Here is a 22166-nt window from a genome sequence, read left to right as displayed (position 1 = left end):
AGCCAGGAGGCTGGGAGGTGGTGTGTGTGTTGTGGCGGAGCCGGGGAGTGGGGGTGGGGGTGGGGGTGGGAGGCCTTCTCAGCTGCCACAGCCTTCGGAGCAGGTGGTCAGCACGTGCGGAAGGGGCAGGGTGGGGGGTAGGGAAAGGGGAGAAGGAGGGTCCCCGCAACAGATGGCCCAGGCAGGACTGGGGCTTTCAGACAACAGGGTAGGAGGGGGGCTGGCCATCTGCACCTGGAGGCAGCCTGCGAGCTCCTCTCCCTCCCGCCTCAGCGCAGAGAAAAGAGCTGGGGGAAGGGGAGGGCCACTTTTATTAGGACCGAAGATTCAAACACCGGCCACATCTGGGGGAGACCTGACGCAGAGGTCTGGGGCTCCCCGTCTAGGTGAGTCTGATCTCCACAATGGCAGTGCGGAGGGGCCTAAGGCTCTCTCACATGTTGGCAGACATAAATTAATAGCTGGGTGGAGTTCCTGGATGCTCCCTTTGGAGTGGGGAGAGCAGGATACGGGGCTATGAAGCTGGAGATCCCTAGTCCCAAGCCCAAGGTGGGTCCCCAGACCTGCAGCAGAGAGGGAAGGAGGCCTCAGAGCAGGGGATGGCCTGCTATGGGGCTGGAATCCCGAGATGGAGTCTCTGAGGGGTCGGAGCAGACATCCCTCTGGTTAGGAGGCTTCGGGCAGTGGCTATGCCTGACGACTGGCCCAGTAGCGGTGGTAGGTGTCCTGGAAGAGGTCCCGGCAAGCGATGTGGGCATGGAGGCGGGCACAGGCCAGGAAAGCCCCCGCCAGCTTTCTGTGCAGGGCATAGGTCTCTTCAGGCGGTGGGCGAAGCCGGTGCTGCAGCAGTACAGGGATGAGGCCCTGCACACGGCGGGCAGTATCACCCGCTCCAAAGTCGTAGGGGCCCTGGGTGGCGAAGGGCTCCCCCAGGATCATCACGGCCTCCACGTGGGCGTCCGAGAATGCCTAGGGGTTGGGGAAACCAGAGGCAACCAGTGTGGACATACAGCCCTCCATTCCCCCAGGGTCTCAAGTATAAACACAAGCCCCCAACTCCCCAGAGAGTAATAGGCAGCCTCCACCCCTTCCAGACCTCCTAAGTGACAAGCAGCCCCCTACTCCTCCCAAAAGCAAGGTCCCTTCCTGTCCTCTCAGGGCCTCCAGTAGACAAATAGCCCTCACTCTCTCTAGAACAGAGAAGCAGCCTCTGTTCCCCGACCCCCCTCCCCATATCCACCAGCAGTCCCCCATTCCTCCCTCTAGAACAGATAAGTGGTGCCCATTTTCTCAGGATTCCTGAGTAGCCAAGCAGCCCCCATTCCCTCACGCTCCCCAGAACCCCCAGTACAGATAAGCAGCCCCCTTAGAGTTCCTCACTCATCCACAGTTTCCCCAGTAGAGAGAAGCAGCTCCCCACTCCCCCCGAGACACCAGCCCCTACTCTCCCAACCTTGGTCTCAAAGCCTGTGAGAAATTTGAGGTCTCGGGATTTCTGCAGGACCCGGTCTCTGTCTCCGTTGGCTGCAGCCATCACCACCTGGGGAGACGGATGTGGGCACAGGGTCAGAGGGACTCAAGGAGGGGTCTGGAGGTGGGAGCTAGAAGCTGGGCCCTGCCAGTACCCCCTTCTGTTCTCATCTACCTAAGCCCTCTCACCTAGAAGCCTCTCCTTCCCCACCTTACCCCTGTCTGTGTCTCTCTCAAGACTGTTCCAGAGCCTGGGGCTGCAGTGGTCAGGTGTTCTGCCCACCTGGCTGGGAAGGCAGAGCCTGCCTGGAAACTACCACAGTGAAACAGCACAGAGGAAAGCAGATGTCAAGTGGTACCCATGGGTCCAAACACTTAATTGGGCAAGTATGTGATCATGACCCAGAACTGCCTCTGAGGTTGCCATCTCTGTGATCACCTGCTTGATGTCTGTTGATGCCTGGTTCCTGCCCTGGACTTGGAGCCCCAGGAAGGCAGGGATCCCGGCTGGGTTTAGTCCCAAGTGGCGCTCACTCAGGAGGCCTTTGGTGAAAACCCCTTGTTAGCAAATCAGTGTTTGGAGCTAAGCAGCTCTCCAGCCACGCAGGATGGGCAGGAGTTGAGGGCACACGGACAGACAGAAGTGGGAGCCAGCCTGCTTGGGCTCCATCCCAGCTCTGCCACTTGCTGGCTGACTCTGGGGCAAGTCGCTTTGCTTTTTGGGCCTCTGCTTTCTCATCTGTGAAGTGGGGATGATGAAAGCATCCTCCTTGCCAGGTTCTTGGAGGATGAAGGAGGTCTATCTGTGGAGTGCTTCGCACGGTGCCCGCGTGTAGGAAAGGCCATAAATATTACGAGCTACTATTACTATTAAGAGGTAAAGAGGAGGGTCCCTACTTCACAGACGAGGAAACAGGCTCCGAGTGGGGAACAGCAAGGAGAGGAGGGGAACTGGGACGAACCCTTCACCACTGAGCTGCCCCTTCTTGGGAGGAAGGGGAATACAGGATTAAAGCTGGCGGTCCTGTTCCGTCCCAGCTCCCCCTGCCCCAGCCTGTCTGGCCATCTGTCACGCCTGTGGTCCTTGGGGGGTCTGTGTGACAGGCCTTTCTTAAACTGGAGAAGGCTGGGGAGGCGGCAGGAGGGCCGTGCTGAACAGGCCTGTGGTGGGGAGGGGCAGGGGATGTCCCAACTACCCAGAGAGGCCTCGGCTTTGTGCCCCGAGTGGCCTGCAGAGAGGGCCCCAAGGAGCCTGTGTGTGTGTGTGTGGGGGGGTTGCCAATTCCTTCTCGTCCCCATCTAAAGGGTGGCCCCACCATCCCCCAGTCCTCAGGTCAGAATCCCCTCCAGTCCCCACCCGCCCAGGCTCCCGGCCTGTCTTAAAAGACCACTCGTTATTCAGGAATTTCCAAATTCTCTGTCCCTCCCCTGCTCCAATCCCTTCCACGGCTCCCCAGGGCACCCGAATAAAGTACAAGGTGCAAAGCATGGCTTCAGAGACCCAGCGTGACTGGGCTGCAGCCTCACTGCTGCCTCCTGCTCTGTCCCCACCTGCCTGCCCACTCCAAACGTGAACTGCCCTTTGGTCCTCTGGGATCTTACTACTCGGAGTGCGGTCCCTGTACAAGTAGCTTTGGCATCACCTGGGAGCGTGTTAGAAAGGCAGCACCTTAAGCCTAACTCCAGACCAGAATCTGCATTTTGACATGATCATGGTGGTGGTGGGGTTCTCATGCACATTAAAGTTTGAGAAGTGCTGCTCTAGTCGGAATATCCTTTTCCACCCCTTGGCCTTTGCCCATGTTATCTGTCTGGAGTACCCTCCTAGTTTCTTCCTGATTGGTCTCCTCATCCCTCAGGTCTCAACTCTGATGTCTTCTCCTCCAGGAAGCCCTCCCTGACCCCCTAGGTCAGGCCAGGCTCCTCATCCGGTCTCCCTCAGTCCCCCGTGATTCTCCCATCCCAGCCCTGACCACTCTGGTCCTTTCTGTCCCCCTACTGGACTGTGAGTTTTGTGAAGGCAGAGACCTGGACTGCATTGGTCACTGTTGTCCCCAGTATCGTCTAGAATAGGACTAGGCACAGAGGGGGGTCAGAGAACGTTTGAATTGATGACCCAGTTATTAGAAGACCCGGGTTGAGGGGCTTCCCTGGTGGCGCAGTGGTTAAGAATCCGCCTGCCAATGCAGGGGACACGGGTTCAAGCCCTGGTCCAGGAAGATCCCACATGCCACGGAGCAACTAAACCCGTGGGCCACAACTACTGAGCCTGTGCACCACAACTACTGAAGCCCACGCACCTAGAGCCCGTGCTCCGCAACAAAGAGTAGCCCCTGCTCGCCACAACTAGAGAAAGCCCTCATGCAGCAATGAACTCAACGCAACCAAAAAAAAAGGAAGACCCAGGTCGAATGTCCAATCTCAACAAATTAATGAGATGGTGTTTTCTGTGGGCTCTGAGACAAATCAACCTCTGTGGGTGGGAAGGACGGGCAACATAAAGTGAGGAAACACTTCTCAAAGAGAGAACTGCTCACTAGGGAGCAGCTGGAGGGGAGGTGTGTGAGCACAAGGCTGGACACCAAGGCCCTGGACAGCATCGGGTGTGGGGGGGTGACAGGCTGGCCATCGTGGGCCTTTCTCTTAAGAGGCAGCTAGTGAGGGGTTGGGAACATGGGCTGTGTAACCAGACTCCCTGAGTTTGAATCCCAGGGCTGCTGTGACCTTGGGCAAGTGACTTAACGTCTCAGAGCCCCAGTTACTTCCTCTGTAAAATGGGGTTAAAAATGGTCCTCACCTCATAGAGCTGCTTCTGGTTCAGATCAGCTACCACATGTACAGCACTTAAAACGGTGCCTGACATAATATTAAGTGCTTGGTATCTGTTAGCTGCTATTAATATCACTATTATTTATTTCTTCATTCCAGATACTGTGTTTCTCCTTCTCTACAAGCCTTACTATCTGGCTTGAGGCTCGACCCTTCAGAGACTCCAGGATTGGGGGAACTCACCTCGATATAATGGTCTGTGAATTCAGTCCCAAATTCCCGGCTTGCACCGAAGTCCAGCAAGATCACCTGGAAATGAAGGATGGTGAAAGGGACACTGGGAGTCCACCAGTGCTCCCCATTGTCTATGGGGGTGCCAGGGTCTGTCCCTCTCTCCCCACACGCTGCCCCTCCAGCCCAAGTCCCCGCCCAGCTGCCTCCCCTGGGCTCCTGGCTTCCGATCTCCACACATCAATCCACCCCCACGTGAAGCTGAAGGGACGTGGTTTTTATTTTTGGGGTCCTAGTTGTTTTTATAATAACATGTTTTAGGCTCAGAAAAAAAAATCTGGAGAATAATAAAATATATGGGAAAGTAAAACCAACATCCACAAATCCTACCACCCAGTTTAAAATATGAAATACTACCAATCTAAGTGGGGCCTGATCCTGCCTCCCCCCATCCCCACCCTCTCTTCCAGGGTCACCACTTTCCTGAAATTATTTTTATTATTAAATTGTTTCCTGAAATTCCCATGCACGTGTTGCTATGTTTTCTATACATATGTGGATCCATGAACAAAACGTACTAATGTTTTGCATATTTTAAAACGTCATTTAAATGGTATTTATAATAGTTATGCTGCAAGTTCTTTGTGTTCGACATGGTTTTGCAATGCATCCCCATCGCTCTAGCTCATTCATTCCTTCACCGCCGTGTAAGATTTTGTTGCGTGAATATATCATAGTTATCTGCTTGATGGGCACTGTGGTTATTTCTAGGTTTTGCTGTTAGAAGCAGTGCTCGCAGATGTAGAGAACAAACGTATGGATACCAAGGGGGGAAAGGGGCGGGGTGGGATGGGGTGGGGAGGTGGTGGTGGGATGAACTGGGAGATTGGGATTGACATCTATACACTAATATGTACACAACAGATAACTAATAAGAACCTGCTATATAAAAAAATAAATAACATAAAATTCAAAAAAAAGGGACTTCCCTGGTCATGCAGTGGTTAAGAATCCGCCTGCCAATGCAGGGGACACGGGTTCGATCCCTGGTCCGGGAAGATCCCACATGCCGCAGAGCAACTAAGCCCGTGTGCCACAACTACTGAGCCTGCGCTCTAGAGCCCGTGAGACACAACTACTGAGCCCATACACCACAACTGTTGAAGCCCACGCGCCTGGAACCCGTGCTCCGCAACAGGAGAAGCCCGCGTACCACAACAAAGACCCAACGCAGCCAAAAATTAATTAATTAATTTTAAAAATTTAAAATAAGTAAATAATGTAGATAAAATGAACCAAATAAAGTTGAAATGTTTAAAAAACGGCAAAAAAAAAAAGCAGTACCCCATGAACATGTGTGTAAGTTTCTCTACAACAGTGGAGTTCAAACTGTTTATCATAACCCACAGCAAGAAATGAAGATTAGGGGCTTCCCTGGTGGTGCAGTGGTTAAGAATCCACCTACCAATGCAGGGGACACAGGTTCAAGCCCTGGGCCAGGAAGATCCCACATGCTGCGGAGCAACTAAGCCCGTGTGCCACAACTACTGAGCCTGCGCTCTAGAGCCCACGTGCTGCAACTACTGAAGCCCACGTGTCTGGTGTCCATGCTCTGCAACAAGAGAAGCCACCGCAGTGAGAAGCCCACCCACCCCAACGAAGAGTAGCCCCCGCTCGCCACAACTAGAGAAACCTCGCGCACAGCAACGAAGACCCAATGCGGCCAAAAATAAATAAATAAATAAAATAAAGTTATATAAAAAAAAAAGAAATGCAGATTGTCCTGGGCACCAGTGCACATGCACATATAAACATAAAACAAAAGTGTCCTGAAATAATATGCATCCCTCCCATCTGCAACACATTCTATCCTTTTAAAACAAAAACTGCTGTTCAGACCCAGTAAATTGACGTCAGGCCTCTTATCACCACACCCGAGGAAGGAAAACACCCCCCCTGGGGTGCGAGCCTTGGAGGGATGCAGGCTGTCTGTGCACTTGGGGGGAAGAGGGTGTCAAGGGACTGAGGCTGGACTAAGTGGGGTCATGTCACACCCAGCACAGGGCTCACTTGATCCTGAGGGTGTTGGAAGCTGTAGAAGGGACAGCTTGGCCAGATTTGTGTTTTAGAAAGACCCCTCTGGGGACAGAATGGCACGGACCACTTTGGAGAGCCACTTAGCAACCATGCACGCTGAGAGTTTTTCAGTCCCAACTGTCACCCCCAGGCCTTTGGACAGCCTGTGTCCTTTGCCAAGTATGCTCCTCCCTGCTCCTTGGATGGCCGTCCTCCTCTTGTCTTTCTGCTTTCACCTTCCTTGGCCCCACCCACTCCAGGCAGGGTCAGCCACTTTTCCTGGCTTCCCACCGCCCCCTGTGCCTCCCCCATCACTGGGCCCTCGCCTGTGCTTCCTCATCAAGGGATTAACTCCAGGTCACACTCTCTGGTGATGGGTCCCTGCACTGGACTGAGAACTCTGGGAAGGCAAGGATCAGGTTGTCCTGGCATCACTTTCAAGAGGCAGTAGGTGCTTGGTGTGTTCTAAATGAATGATGGGTGTGGTAATGATGACTGTCTTGCAAAAGTGGTGCTCCCTCTTCTCCACTGCCACCAGGGAGCCACTGCCCAGCCAGGGACTCCATTTCCCAGCAGCCCCTGCATCTAGACTAACCCCATGACCAGTTCTTATCGGTGGAATGGTGAAGGGAACGATGGGTCACTTCCAGCCAAAGCAGTTAGACAGTGGGTTACCCTCTCAACCTCGCTTTCCCCTTGCACTGGAAGGAGAGCCTTTCAAGTCCTAGGGGATAGCACACTCACAAAAGGGAAGGAGCCTGGGTCCCTGACTCACTGCATGGAGGAGGGCCACTCCAGCCTGTTACCTGGGTAATCAACTACTACTGTGTTGAGCTACTGCCATATTGGGAAATATCTGTTACAGCAGCTCATGTACCCTGACACACAACACAAGGAACCAACCTGGTGGCTGGAGGCATCATACAGGAAGTTGGCCCAGTTGGGGTCCGTCTGCATGAATCGGAACTCAAACAGCTCCCGAAGACAAAGCCTCAGGAGCTGGAAGCAGATCTGGGGTGGGAAGGAGGAGCAACAGACATCTCAGAGCCATGTGCCCCTGTAAAGCCCTCTCAGGCCTGGAGAAGGACCATGGGTCTGGGTTGCCCTGTCAGCTGTGCCCCAGAGCAGCACCCTCCCTACTGTCCCATGAGCCCCACATACCTGGTTCCGGATGTCCTGGCTCAAGCCCTGGCACTGGTCCAGCGGGACCCCTCCAGCCAGCTCCATGCCCAGCACCCGCGTCGTGCACAGCTCCTGAATAACGGCTGGCACCCGAAAGAAGGGGTCGTCTGCCAACAGCTGCCTGGGGCAGATGGGAGGGGCGGGGATGGGACTTCACACTTCAGGCCCCTGCGGCCCTGCTCGAGGCCTCCCCCTCCTCTGAGGAGTCTTCCATGAGCAGTCTTGGTCTTGCCGTTCCTCCTGCCCTTCTCTTTCCTGTCTGTCTGGAGTGATGGCCAACACCTGGTTGGATGGACATTCATTCAGACATTTCACTCATTCACTCATTCACCAAATATCTCCATGGCACCCACTCTGTGTCTGCCCCTAAGCTGGGTGCTGCTGGAGACCCAATAACCATCTCCCTTCCGGAAACACTTCTCTGTTGGTCGCCCCGGGATGAACTCAGTGTATTCATTAAGCTTGGTGAGCATGACTTTCTGATCAACTTATCAATGAATCCATCCAAAGAACAGTCACTCGCATACAAATCTCCGAGTCCACAGTGATGCTCACTGGCCACTCCTTGGAGTCATTACTCTGAACACTGGCTAATAAAGGGAAAGAACCTTTCTCGGTGTCCATCCCTGGGCTGGATGATGCTGGGTGACAGAGCAGTAGATGAGCCCCAGGCGCGACCCCCCCACACACACAGCAGAGATCACACTCTAACAAACAGACCAATGATAGATTGAGATAGGTGTGTCAACGCAATATCTGGGAGGCAAAGAATATGAGCGAGGCCTCTGGTTGGGGACCTGTGGGATGGCTGGAGTTGGGGGGTGGGCGGACAGGGAGATGGGGAGGAGCCGGGAAATGAGAAATGATGTGGGGTTTTTTTTTTTTGTTTTTTTTTTTGTGGTACGTGGGCCTCTCACTGTTGTGGCCTCTCCCGTTGCGGAGCACAGGCTCCGGACACGCAGGCCCAGCGGCCATGGCTCACGGGCCCAGCCGCTCCGCGGCACGTGGGATCTTCCCGGACCGGGGCACGAACCCGCGTCCCCCGCATCGGCAGGTGGACTCTCAACCACTGCGCCACCAGGGAAGCCCAATGATGTGGGTTTTATCCTAAGAGCACTGGGAAATCCCGTGAGGTGGTGGTCTCCCCAGATCCCACACTGGAGTGCTCTGGCCCAGCCCAGCTGACACTCTCCATCTCCAGGTCCTGCTTTGGGGGCTTGTATTTTTGTCCTTGTTTATCAGATCTCTGACGTTTCATCTGCTCCTCACAGGGCAGGACTCTGCTGAGCATTCAGTCAGCACAATTCCCTTTTATCCTCACTCCCCCTGAGGAGGATGCTCTCCTAAGGCCGCTGGGCAGATTAAGGCCACCCAGCCTGTTAAGGGCTGACCCAGGACTGGATCCTGACTGGATCCCACATCTGAGTCCATGCCCCTAACCATTGCCTTCTACTGCCCTTTCTCTGGCTTCGTATCTACGGAGCCGGGCTCAGTAAACGTGTGGGCCATGCTCCACGCTGTGGAAGGTCTCACCGAGGTGTAATTAATTGCCGCTTATCATGACGCCGCTAAGATACAACCACTGTTCCGTGTAGCTGTAGTTCATTCATTTTTGATGCTGTACGAATTGTGCCGATGAACATACCGTAACTTATTTATCCACCCTGTTGGATGAATTTGATAGATTTGGGTTGTTTCCAGTTTGGGGCTGTTGCGGCTCTGAGTATTCTCGAAGTCTGATGGCGTGTACTGGCATTAAGGGTCACTAGAGTATTTAGCCAGGAGCGCAACTGTTGGGTTGGATGTGAACACTGAGGCTTGATGATGCCCAACCGTTCTCCAAAATGCTTGTGTCAATTTCTCCCTCTGTCCACAGTGTACAAAGGATGCCCTGGAGCCCCGTTCTCTCCAACTCTTGACACAGACAGACTGCTTCATCTCTGTTAGTCTGGTGGGTGTAACGGTATCTCGTGTGACGGAGTGCCTGTTGACAAGTCTGTCTCCCCCATCAGACTGCAGTGGTTCTGCGTCCCATTTGACAGATGAGAAAGTAGAGACATTTAGAGAGAGGAAGTGACCTGCCTAAGCTCACAGAGGACACAGGGTGTGAACGAAGTAATGAGTGAAGGCATGGATGGATGAACAAATGAAGAGAAAGAGTCTGTCAGCCCTACCCCAGGGCTCCAGCTGCCGGAGGCTGTGAGGGCATCCACCTCTCTCTCAGCCCGGGAGGGAAGCTGGAGGGAGGAAGGGGGCCTCCAGGGGCCTGTAGGGGCCTCGGCTCACCTGAAGTTCTGGGCACAAGCCGCCTCACGACGGTAGTCGCATTCCAAAGCCAGCTCCCGCTGCAAGGCCTGCAGGCTCTGCTCTGCAAACAGGCCTGAGGGGCGGCAGCCGTGTCAGACAGGGAAGGCCACAGCCTGCCCCTTGCCCCCTGCCCGACCCCTCAGGCTTCCACTCAGGGATGTCTTCTCTTGCCAGTCGTGCCTCTCACTCTGTCCCTGTCTCACCGTCCCTCACCCCGTCCACTTCATGCCTTTTACCCGCACTGTCTGGCCACGTACTCCCCCTCTGTCCTTCACACAACTGCGGGCTCCACGGAAGCCTCTCTGCTCGGGTCTCTTTCTCAGGCACACACAGCGGTCCTTAGGCCCCCATCATAGTCACATCTGCCGCCTATTCTCTGTCCATTTTTCTTTTTAAAAAATATTTTGGCCGCACCTCGTGGCATGTGGGATCTTAGGTCCCATCTTAGTTCCCTGACCAGGGATCGAACCTGGGCTCCCTGCACTGGCAGCGTGGAGTCCTAACCACTGGACCGCCAGGGAAGTCCCTCTCTGTCCTTTTTTTCATACTCTCTCACACTGCTCTCAGTGTCTCTGAAGCTTACTTCTGGGCCTGACTCCCTCCCTCTCTCCTCTCTCTCTCCCTCGCTCGCTCTCTCGTGCGTGCGCGCACACACACACACCTCTGCTCCATCTCCCCCAGGCGCTGTCTCACATGCTGTGACACACACCCGAGGTCCCACTTACGCTCCCTTCCTGTTTCTGTGGTTCTTTCTCAGGCCTCCAGTCCCTCTCCACACACCCCCTGTGTGTCTGTTTCTGGATTTCTGTCTGGGCTCCTGTTGGCATCTCTGAGTTTGTCTTTTTCTCACACGCCCATACTACTCTGGGCTTTCCCCGCCGCGGTGTCCCTTTGTTCTGTCTCAAACACGCAGACTGAGGCGTTCACTCAGGCTCCCACACACAAGGGCACACCCTGCCCCGAGCTGGCCCTCCACCTCCCCGCCCCCCCCCATCTAGCCCCGCTCTCCCTCTTCAGGGCGACCCTCCCACAGTCAGGGTGGATTGGGCGCCTCACCCTCCGGCACGGCCACGCTCATCTTGAGCACCGCCAGCAGGTTCTGGATGTCGCTCTGGATGCTCTGGGCGACGCCTGGGTACTGGGAGGGGAGAAGGGGAGGAGGATGGGAGTCACCCCTCTGGGGCGGCCGGGTGCCCAGCCCACCCCCGCCCCACCTCCCCTCTCACCTGGATCTTCACGGCCACCTCTGTCCCATCCCTCAGCACGCCCTGGTGCACCTGCCCGATTGAGGCAGCAGCAAAGGGCACCTCCTCCAGAGAGGCCACCTTGGCCTGCCAGTCCCTGCCGAGCTCCTCTTCCAGAACTCTCTGGGGATAGTGGTCATGACAATCATCACCATGGTTTCAGGCAGCCGGGTTCACATTCTGTGCTGAGCGCTTTGCACGTTAATAACCCCGCTCACCACACGTGGGGCCCTGGGCCAAGCTCTTGGCCGCTACCCCACTTTACAGATGAGGAAACTGAGGCTCAGAGAGACCTCTTGACCAAGGTGATGAGCCAGGCGCTGGCAGACTGGGAGGCCCAGCTTGAGCCCATACTCCCAAGGCTGTGCAGACTGATGTGTGGATTGCTATTATGTAAGGTTAAGATTGACAATAATCCTTCGTTATACCCATATATTGTATTATTAACTCAAAAGTTAATGTGATAAAGAAGAACTAAAATTTACAGAGAGCTTCCTGTGGGCTGGGCCCTATATAAAGTGGTTCAGAGAAGGGCAGTAATTGTCCAGGGTCACATGGCAAGGTATCCGGATTCCGGATTCCACACCCTCGCCCAGGCATTTACTCAGTGCCTGGCGCTGTGCCAGTCTATTTACAGACACTCTCTCCTTTAATTAAAAGACCGGTAATAAGAACAGGTAACACCTGCATGTCACTTACGGGGTGTCAGGGACCCTTCAAAGTGCTTTACACATACACTGATTTCCATAGCCCCATGATGTGGCCGTTGCTATCACTACCACCAATCACAGATGAGGTAACTGAAGCACAGAGAGGGCAGGCCACACGTCTAACCGCACAGGTAGTAAGTGGCAGAACCAGGGTTTGAACCCCCGAAGTCTGGTCCCTGACCACAGCACTTCACCGCTTTTTTTTTTTTTTTTGCAGTACGCAGGCCTCTCATCGTTGCGGCCTCTCCCGTTGCGGAGCACAGGCTCCAGATGCCCAGGCTCAGCAGCCATGGCTCACGGGCCCAGCCGCTCCGCGGCATGTGGGATCTTCCTGGGCCGGGGCACGGACACGTGTCCCCTGCACTGGCAGGCGGACTCTCAACCACTGCGCCACCAGGGAAGCCCATTCACCGCCTCTTTAACAGCCCTGACAGAGCCCTGAGCCTGCCAGGAACTCGACTAAGTGCTCTACACCATTCTCTCATTTACTCATCACAACAATCCTATGAGACGTGTGCTTTAGTGGTCCCCATTTAACAGATGGGGACACAGGCTCAGAGTGAGACGGGGAGCACAGCCATGAAGGCAGGAGGGCCAGGCAGGTGGGGCACGCCTCCCTCGCCAGCCTTTCCCCCTCTGGGCGCTCACCTGCATCTGCCAGCGGGGCATGAAGTCGGCGCTCTGGCGAACCCGCTCGAAGATGCGCTGCAGCTGGGGGCTGATGAAGCTGTTGTCTTGGGAGACATCGGGAAGAGGGAAGCAGTGAGGGGAGAGGCCAGGAGGGGCCCCTGTGGGAGTCTGAAGTTGGGGCTTGGTGGTAGGTGGGGTAGGGTGGAACTGAGGTCAGGGGTCAGGAGTCAAGGGTTATGCTGTACCCTGGATGCTGAGCATTTGGCCAACCTTGAGGGCAGCCCCCCGAACCGTACACAAGGTCTGCACAATCCGCTCGGCATTGGCCTCCGAAAGGAAAATGCTGGAGCCCGGCCGGGAGCCTCCCTCTGGGGTGGAGAGAATAATCATTAGTATGGCAACCACAAAAATAATCAGTATGACACCACTGCACACCTACCAGAACGGCTAAGGCAAAAAAGACAATACCAAGTGTTGACAAAGATGTGGAGCACCTCGACACTGCCGATGAGACTGCCATGGCCCAAGCCCTTTGGAAAGCAGCTGGGAAGTTTCCAGTAAAGCACACACCTATACCTGATGCAATTTGCCTCCTAGGTATATCCCCAAGAGAAAGGCATAAATGTGTCCACCAACAGATACTCCAAGAAGGCTCACAGTAGCATTATTCATAACAGTCCCAAGCTGGAAACAACCCAAATGACCATCAGTAGAATGAACAGAGGAATTGTGGAATAGTCACAGGGTGACTATTACAGTGTTGAATAAACAACATACAACCGCTCACAGCAACATGGATGCATCTCTCAGATAGAATGCTGAGCAAAAAAACCAGACACATACGAGAATACACTGATTACGTGCGTATAAAGGAGCAAAAACAGACAAAACTAATCTCAGGGGGTCAGAAGCCAAGACAGTGGAGACCCTTAATGAGGGGGGAGGTACCAGAATACAGCACGAGAAGAGCTTCTGGAGAACGAGGGCAGCAATTCTCTAAGTGTGTTCTGGGGGCCCCTGAGACCCTTTAGGAGGGTCTGTGAGATCAGAACTATTTTCATAATAATATTAATATGTTATTTGCCCTTTTTTACTCTCATTCACCCACAAATGTTCAGTAGAGTTTTCCAGAAGCTGTGACCTGTGATGCCGTCATTTCTCTGATAGCTGATGGAGAGAGAGAGTGTGTGTATGTGTGTGTGTATTCTTGTGTTTAAAATTTTTTTCAGTTTTAATCTCTAATACGGCAAATATCCATAAATACAACCCCACATAAACAAGTTCTTGGGGTTCTCATTCTATTTTTTAATAGCTTTATTGAGATATAATTCATATAAGATATAATTCACCCATTTTAAGGTGCACAGTTCAATGGCTTCTAGTATATTCAGTTGTGCAACTATTACCACAATCAATTTCAGAACATTTTCATCACTGCTAACCTGTTAGCAGTCACCCCCTCCCATTTCCCGCATCTGCCTCCCCTTGAGTCCCTGGAAACCATTAATCTACTTTCTATCTCTGTAGACTTGCCTCTTCTGTACATTTCAGATAAATGGAATCATACGATATGTAGCCTTAAAAAAAAAAATGTGGCCTCTTGTCTCTGCCTTCTTTCACTTAGGATAGTGTTTCAAGATTCAACGACATGATAGCATGGATCAGTCCTACATTCCTTTTTTTTTAATAAATTTATTTATTTTTATTTATTTATTTTTGGCTGTGTTGGGTCTTTGTTTCTGTGCGAGGGCTTTCTCTAGTTCTTTCTCTAGTTCTCTAGTTCTTTCTCTAGTCTTCCCGGACCGGGGCACGAACCCGTGTCCCCTGCATCAGCAGGCAGACTCTCAACCACTGCGCCACCAGGCAAGTCCTACTCGCAACTTTTTATTTTGAAAAAGATCCAAATAGACAGAAAGACTGCATTCGTAGCACCGTGAATACCTGATTCAATGTTCTAACATGCTGCCTCACCCACTTTATCTGTGCGTGTGTACCCAGACACTGACCAATACTTTTGCTGACTGATTTGCACTCCACTTGTGTGAATAATAATAATCCCCTACACAATCACCGTGCCAACATCGCACCCAAGAAAATTAACGCTAATTCTTGAATACCCAGTCATATTCAGATTTTCCCAATCGTCCCCAGAAGTCTTTTCTTTTGAAAGTGTTTAGATTTCTATCTCTCTTTTTTATTTTAATTTTAATTAATTTATTATTTATTTATTTTTTGGGCTGTGTTGGGTTTCTGTGCGAGGGCTTTCTCCAGTTGCGGCGACCGGGGGCCACTCCTCATCGCGGTGCGCGGGCCTCTCACTGTCGTGGCCTCTCCCATTGCGGAGCACAGGCTCCAGATGCGCAGGCTCAGTAGTTGTGACTCACGGGCTTAGTTGCTCCGTGGCATGTGGGATTCTCCCGGACCAGGGCTCGAACCCGTGTCCCCTGCACTGGCAGGCAGATTCTCAACCACTGCACCACCAGGGAAGCCCACCCAGAAGTCTTTCATAGTTATTTTCTTTTCGAACATCCAACCATGGCTCACACGTTCCATTTGTCAGTTATTATCTCTCTAGTCTCTTTTTCATCTAGAATATCCACCCGTTTTTGTTTCAAGACATCGACATGTTGCGGAATCGTACCCACAAATGCTGATCTCTACACAGCCCAGTCTGTCTCTGTTGTCCACAGATCCTCACCGGCACTCCCATTTTCACACTTCCTCTCCTGGTCACAGTTAAGCACTCAACTCTGGATGGCTTACATCTTTTTCTCTCATGACCTGCTTCTACTCAACACCATCCTGACAGCAGCTTCACCCTGTTCTGAGCACTCCACCATGACCCTAAGAGGTGGCTATGTTATCATCAGCTCCATTCTCCAGTTGAGGAAACCGGGGCTCAGAGAGGTGAAGCCACTTACCCCAGGTCACACAGCAAGGCCAGGGTGTGGACCCAGGCAGCATGGTTCACGTACCTGATTGTACACGTCCTCCGGGCAGGGACTTCTTGGCCATCTCAGCTAGTGCTCCCAGCCCCAAGCTCACAGCCAGTCCTGGGGAGTGAGAGAGGAGCCTGAGTGCCCACTTGCCCTGGGGAGATCTCCTCCCCCACCCCCTCCCCACCCCACTGACCCTCTCTCCTCTCTGTCTCTCTTTATGTATACCTGTCTCCCAACTCTTTGTAGTCAGCTCTTTGCATCCCTCTGTCTCCAAATCAGTCTCTTACTCACTTTCTCCCTGCTTGAGGTTCCCTTGGAGGTGAGACTACCTCTTTCTCCATCCTTCTCTCCTTGTCTCTGTCTCCCAGGTTAGTGGTTCTCACCCCTGGCTGCACACAGAGTCATGTGAGGAGCTTTTGTAAATACAATGCCCAGGCCCTACCACTGAGGTTCTGGTTGAACTGGCCTGAGATGAGGCCTCAGAATTCTTTTTCTTTTAAGCATCCCAGATGATTCTAGTGTGCAGCCATGGGCAAGAAGGCCCCGAAACGATCCCCCCAGGACTCTCTGTCTTCCTATGACTCCTGTTTCTCTGTCCACATCTCCTCTTCTTCATGCTCACCTCTCCTTTTCTAGGTCAGTTATTTCTCCACCTCTGCCCTTCCGTCCACCTGGCATGTCTGTCTAGGCCTCTTTCCCTCAGTTCCTCCTTTGGATGTTAGCTCTCCGGCTCTGATTTCCTCTGCCTCCTCTGTCTCCTTGTCCTTAAAGACATCTCGAGTCACTCTGCCTCTTTCACTGTCACCATCTCTGTAAATAATTGTAGTTGGCATTTTCTGAGCACTTTTCTCCATGCCAGGAACCATTCCCAGTGCCTTTTATGCATTGACTCATCTTGTCCTCACACCCTCATGAGAGAAATTTTACAGAAAAGCTTCCATTTTACAGAAAAGGAAATCGAGGCTCAGAGAAGTTAAGTAACTTATCCAGAGTCACAAAGTGAGGATGCGGCAGAATCACCTGTTGAACCCCACGCAGCCTGGTGCCAAAGGTCTAACCAGTGTATTTGACTCCTTCAATCGGTATCTTTAAAACCTGAACCATGATCCACAGTAAAGAAGACGTTCGCATTATAACCAGTAGAGACCGATATATACATAATGTTTCATGAAACAAGACTTTCCCTTACTCTACATGTACACATATTTTCCATTCTTCTTCTTTTCTTCTTTTTTTTTAGCTGTGTTGGGTCTTCGTTGCTGCGCGCGGGCTTTCTCTAGCTGTGGCGAGCGGGGGATGCTCTTCGTTGCAGTGCGTGGGCTTCTCATTGCGGTGTCTTCTCTTGTTGGGGAGCACGAGCTCTAGGTGTGCGGGCTTCAGTAGTTGTGGCACGTGGGTTCAGTAGTTGTGGCTCGCGGGCTCTAGAGAGCAGGCTCAGTAGTTGTGGCACACGGGCTTAGTTTCTCCGCGGCATGTGGGATCTTCCCGGACCAGGGCTTGAACCCGTGTCCGCTGCACTGGCAGGTGGATTCTTAACCACTGCACCACCAGGGAAGTCCTCCATTCTTCTTTTTAATGCTGGTTGCAACCTGCTAAATTATTTCATGCAGGGCTTCCCTGGTGGTGCAGTGGTTAAGAATCCACCTGCCAGTGCAGTGGACACGGGTTCAAGCCCTGGTCCGGGAAGATCCCACATGCCGCGGAGAAACTAAGCCCGTGCGCCACAACTACTGAGCCCACGTGCCACAACTACTGAAGCTCATGCGCCTAGAGCCGTGCTCCACAAGAGATGCCACTGCAGTGAGAAGCCCGCACACTGCAATGAAGAGTAGCCCCCACTTGCCGCAACTAGAGAAAGCCTGCACGCAGCAGACCCAACACAGCCATAAATAAATAAATAAATAAATAAATAAAAGAAAATTAGTTCATGCAGGTTGTGACTTGAAGTTTGAATAATCCTGCTGCATGACCCAGGGTCAAGTCACTTCACCTCCCTTAGCCTCCACTTCCTCATCTACAGAACGGAAACAAACACTCATTGATTCAGTGCAGAGACCACATGTGTATGGGGCCCTGCACATTCAAGTTCTCAATAAACACAACATTCCTCTCTATTTCTCTTGGTTCTATAGGACTTTGCCTTCATTCTTTTCCCATCTCTCCCTCCTCTCTCTGTCTCTGATCCACTCTCTCGCTTGCTTCATTGTGTAAATGTCACCTCCTCTGATCTAGGTCACAATCTCCCACAGTCATACCTACCCCCAAAGTTGGCCAAGCGGCTGATGCGGGAGGTGGGCACCTTGCGCTCTCGAGAACGGTCACTCAGCTGGGAAACGGAGAGAAGGTCTGAGCGGGAAAAGGTGGACACAGCACCCAGGAAGTCCAACCAACCTGCCACCACACCCTTCCCCAAGCTCGGGAGGCCAGCTGCCTTCATGGGTGTTGCTGGGTGTGGGGCAATGATACCTGGGGCCGGGCTGTCTTCCTGATCCGGGCCTCCCGTGCCTTGCGAATGTCCTCCTCACCCAGGCCCCTGCCAGGCCCATCCTGGTGAAGCTTTTGGGTCCAAGGACCCCCACATGGCCCCTGCAAGAGACGTGAACACCGGTAACGAGTGGAGAACGTACCATCAGCCTGGCCCCTTTAGACCCCTCCCTGTCCTTTGACTCCCTGAAGCCTCCCTCAGCCTCCTCCCCTTGGAGACCCCTCCCCAGCCTCTTACCCAGCAGAGGGGCCCAGGCCCCAGGGCCCCACAAGGCCGACCAGTAGTCCGGCCCCACTGTCCACAGGTCCCCCGTAGTAGGCCCCCCACCTCCAGCCACATTGTCTGGGGGAGAAGAGGAGGGATTATTCGGGTAGGAATTGTGGGACTGACCTCCCTGCTTTGCCCATCTTTGCCTCTCATTCCTCCGTGTCCACCCTAAGACTCCCACCACCAAAGACTTCCTCCCCTGTTAACAGGCCCCCAGTTTCGCCTGGTTCCCTCTCTCGTTGCTAAGATCCCATAGCTCTTCCCGAACACCTCTTCAAACCACTTTCCCCTGGTCCCACTCCGCGCCGTTGCTAAGGTCCTCCCCTGTTGCTAGACACCCACAGATCCTCCAGGGCTACCTCTCCACTCCTCTGAGCACCCCCATCGTTGCTAGGCACCGCCTTCCCCTCGGTTGCTAGGCACCCACAACTCTTCCGGTGTTCCCCCCTACCAACCCCGTTACTGGGTACTTCCCCCGGTTGCTAAGCACCCACTCCCCGGCTCTGGGTCAGCTATGCGCGCGGGGTGGGGGGGCGGGGGGGCGGCTCCTGCATTTCTGGAAGGCTTCTCATGCCCGCCCCCTCCGGTCAGCTAGCGAATGACGGAGGAGCAGATCAGGGGCCTCAGGGTGGGCTGGGCCACGGCCTAAGGGTAAGGTAGGGTGGGCTGGGCCACAGCCGAAGCGCTCACGTGCTATTTTGTGCCCTTCCACTCACTTCAAAGTGCCTTGTCCGCGGCGGACCTTTTAGTTTTCTACCCGTCTATCTTACAAACATTCCTCTCCTTTACAAACTCCACACCTCTCCTTTGCGCGAACATTTTGTCAGCCTCCGTTTTCCTTATTTGTACCCCTAGTAGGCTCAACATCTCTCCTTTGAACACACATCTTCCCAGCAAACATTTCCCTTTCACATGGAGCCCTCCACTTTGCACACTCACCCTCTGCTTCAAATACCCATATCCTGGTACCCAACCTCCTCCCTTGCACATATAACCCCCCTGCCTTGCTCACCAGCTGTTTCCCTCGGTGTGCATGCACCCCCTCACACCTAGCCCTTTGCACGCTGGGCCCCTGTTCCCTCCTACACCCTGCTCTCTCAGCTCCCCGCCCACCTGCAGGATGGTGAGTGGGAGCCCTTTGTTTCCCGTAGGCCTGACATTTTCCAGAACACACTCGGCCAAGATTCCCCGTGCTGACTCAGGAGCCTTGGCATCCCGAAAACCGGCTCCCGGCCCATCTGGGTGTGTGTGTTGTTGATGGGGGAGGGAGGACGGGCTTAAAGCCTGCTTCCCCGCCCCCCCCCCCATAAACTGACTCACCCCTCTTTTCACAGTCTGGAATAGAAGCAGCTGGCTGGGAGGAGAGAGGATATGACACTCCCCACACAGAACTGCCTCCCCCAAACCCTGTCTAACCCCCTTTGTCAGGAATCAGACCTCCCTGACCTTCCTTTGTCAGGAATCAGACCGCCCCACACCTAACCTGGACTAGCTCCAGGACAGAAGTCTCTGTCCCTGTGCTACGTGACCTCAGAAGAGCCTCAACACTTTCTGGATCTCAGCTTCCCAGCCTGTATGATGCATTAGGGGGACCCTGCTATGACTTCCCATTGGTCTGTAAAGAGATGATTCATTTTAGAGCCCTGGGTCTGTGCCCAATGCCCCTTTCCAGGTGACTGTTTCAAAACAGAAACCACCCCCTGTGCTCTTCCAGACACAAGGGTCTGACTCAGGAGCGAGGTGGCAGCTCACTCTTGGGGGCAAAATATACAAAAAGTACCTATGACAATAACTTATCCTACAGGGCTGTGACTCATGGTACCAAGCCTGGTATCAGATACATGAGATCATATCAAATAGCCTGGTGGCTACAAGCAAAGACTACAGGCTGGCAGAGCTCTGAGCCTCGGTGTCCCCATTTATAAAGTGGGGCCATGGCATCCCCTCCTGCTCAGTGTTGGTGAGAAAGGGATGCAGTGAAACGGTGTCTGTAGAGAGGTTGGCACGGAGCTGGTACAGAACAAGAGCTCTATACATGAGAGAAATTTCTTATAGAAAAACTATTCTTTTCAAAATTTCTATTGAGCGCTTACCATTTGCTTTTCTAGGCACTGGGGACACAGCAAGGAACAATACAGGCAAAAATCTTTGCCCTCTTGGTGCTGGCTTCTGGTGAGAGGCACAATAAAATACATAAGTATATGTAATAAGGTGACACTTGTTAAAGAGAAAAACAAACCAGGGAAGGGCAGGGAGAGGAGGGAAGAGTGTGCGTTTAAATAGGGTGGAAAGGAAAGGCCTCACTGAGGAGACATTGTTTGAGTAAAGACCTGAAGGAGGTGAGGGAAGGAGCGATTGAAATAGCTGAGGAAAGAATGTTCCAGGCAGAGGGAACAACCAGTGTAAAGTCCCTGTGCTGAAGGTATCTCAGAGAAATAGCAAAGATGCCAATGGGCAGAGTGAGTGAGGGGAAAAGGATTAGATGAGGTCTGGGAGGTAAGCAGAGCCAGCTCAGGTATGGTGAAGACTGTGGCTTTTTTCCCCGAGTAGAATGGCAACCACTGAGGATTCTGAGCAGAGGCGGGACTGATTTACAGAAAATATTCTTACTTCCGGCTCTTCTTCCAACACCCCCAGCCTCAAAATCAAGTTGTATCACTCGATAGTGACCAAAGGGACTTCCCTGGTGGTCCAGTGGGTAAGGCACTCCCAATGCAGGGGGCCGGGGTTTGATCCCTGGTCAGGGAAATAGATCCCGCATGCATGCTGCAACTAAGACCTGGCTCGGCCAAAATAAATAAAATAATAAATATTTAAAAAAAAATAGTGACCAAAGACCTAAATTTTGGATTAGATGGGCCAAAGTTCAAATCTACACAATTGAGATGTGTGATCTTTTTTGCCCCTTTTTTTGGCCTCTCCACGCGGCTTGCGGGATCTTAGTTCCCCGTCAAGAGATCGAACCCAGCCCCCCTGCAGTGGAAGCACAGAGTCCTAACCATTGGACTGTCAGAATTCCCTAGATGTGTGATCTTGACTCACCGCTTTGCCTTTCTGTGCCTCTGTTTCCTTGGCGGTGCAATGGGGATGATGATCAACCCTACCTTACAAGATTTTGGGTACAAAGCGGTAAGTACAGCGCCTGGCACAAAGCAAGTATACAAATGTAAATGCTGTTGTAAATAAATAAATATCCCCATAACAACCCTTTTTACAGATGGGGGAATGGAGGCTCTGAAGAGACAAGTCTGTTGGGAGAGGTCATCCAGGAAGTAAGTGCTGGAGCCAAGCTTTGAAACCAGGCGTTCTAGCTTCAGAGATTAAGACCCTGGTTTTGCCCGTCATTGAACCCTAGGCAAATTCTTTCACTGCTCTGGGCCTCAGTTTCCCAGTTGGTAAAAGTGACTGGCTCTTGTGGCATTGAACACACATTTTTCAAAACAGTAAAGTAATATAATGTATCCTCATTTTACAGGTGAGAAAACTGAGTCTGGGGCTGGGGCAGGGGGTTGGGAGAGGAAGTCAGTCGTTCAAGGTAACACGGCTAGGAACTAGCAGAGGCGGGTCTCGAACTCACGCAAGTAGAATTCCCAACTCTTCGAAAGTCCTTCCCGGCGCTGCGTGAAGAATGGGCGCGCTGCCGGACTCGTCGCCGGGGGTTATAGGGAGACTAAACTAGTCACTCGAGGGTGTGGGGACGTAGGGGTAATTGCGAGGGTGCTGCGAGGGGCCCCACTGATCGGGACCACGATCCCGGCGCCCCACACCTAACCTGGACTAGCTCCAGGCGCTCGCGGTTCACCGCGCGAATGGAGAGGGGAGGAGCCAGACAAGGCCCATACCCCTTTACGTCACG

At 53.0% G+C, this 22166-nt stretch overlaps 1 protein-coding gene across 7 annotated transcripts; it reads right to left on the bottom strand.

The window, feature by feature from the left end:
- Window positions 1–297: 297 nt before the first annotated feature.
- On the bottom strand, window positions 298–22124 carry COQ8B (coenzyme Q8B). Of its 7 annotated transcripts, XM_030874194.2 has the most exons (17): window positions 21888–22124; window positions 21353–21452; window positions 20404–20479; window positions 18281–18385; window positions 18025–18144; window positions 17818–17884; window positions 15595–15672; window positions 12865–12987; window positions 12638–12723; window positions 11262–11402; window positions 11092–11173; window positions 10015–10108; window positions 7708–7849; window positions 7450–7557; window positions 4483–4548; window positions 1454–1540; window positions 298–969 (listed from the first exon to the last, which is right to left on the bottom strand). In XM_030874194.2, the coding sequence occupies exons 3-17, from the start codon at window positions 20404–20406 to the stop codon at window positions 688–690; spliced, it is 1584 nt and encodes a 527-aa protein (XP_030730054.1). In that variant the 5' UTR covers window positions 20407–20479; window positions 21353–21452; window positions 21888–22124; the 3' UTR covers window positions 298–687. The 7 variants fall into 7 exon arrangements, with proteins under 7 accessions (XP_030730054.1, XP_060145077.1, XP_060145075.1 ...); XM_060289094.1 differs by lacking the exon at window positions 18281–18385; XM_060289092.1 differs by lacking the exon at window positions 21353–21452.
- Window positions 22125–22166: the final 42 nt, after the last annotated feature.

This window comes from Globicephala melas, chromosome 19, assembly GCF_963455315.2.
Source record: "Globicephala melas chromosome 19, mGloMel1.2, whole genome shotgun sequence".
Lineage (NCBI taxonomy): Eukaryota > Metazoa > Chordata > Mammalia > Artiodactyla > Delphinidae > Globicephala > Globicephala melas.
Note: the sequence above shows the minus strand (reverse complement) of the source record. Positions and strands in the feature narration are given on the sequence as shown.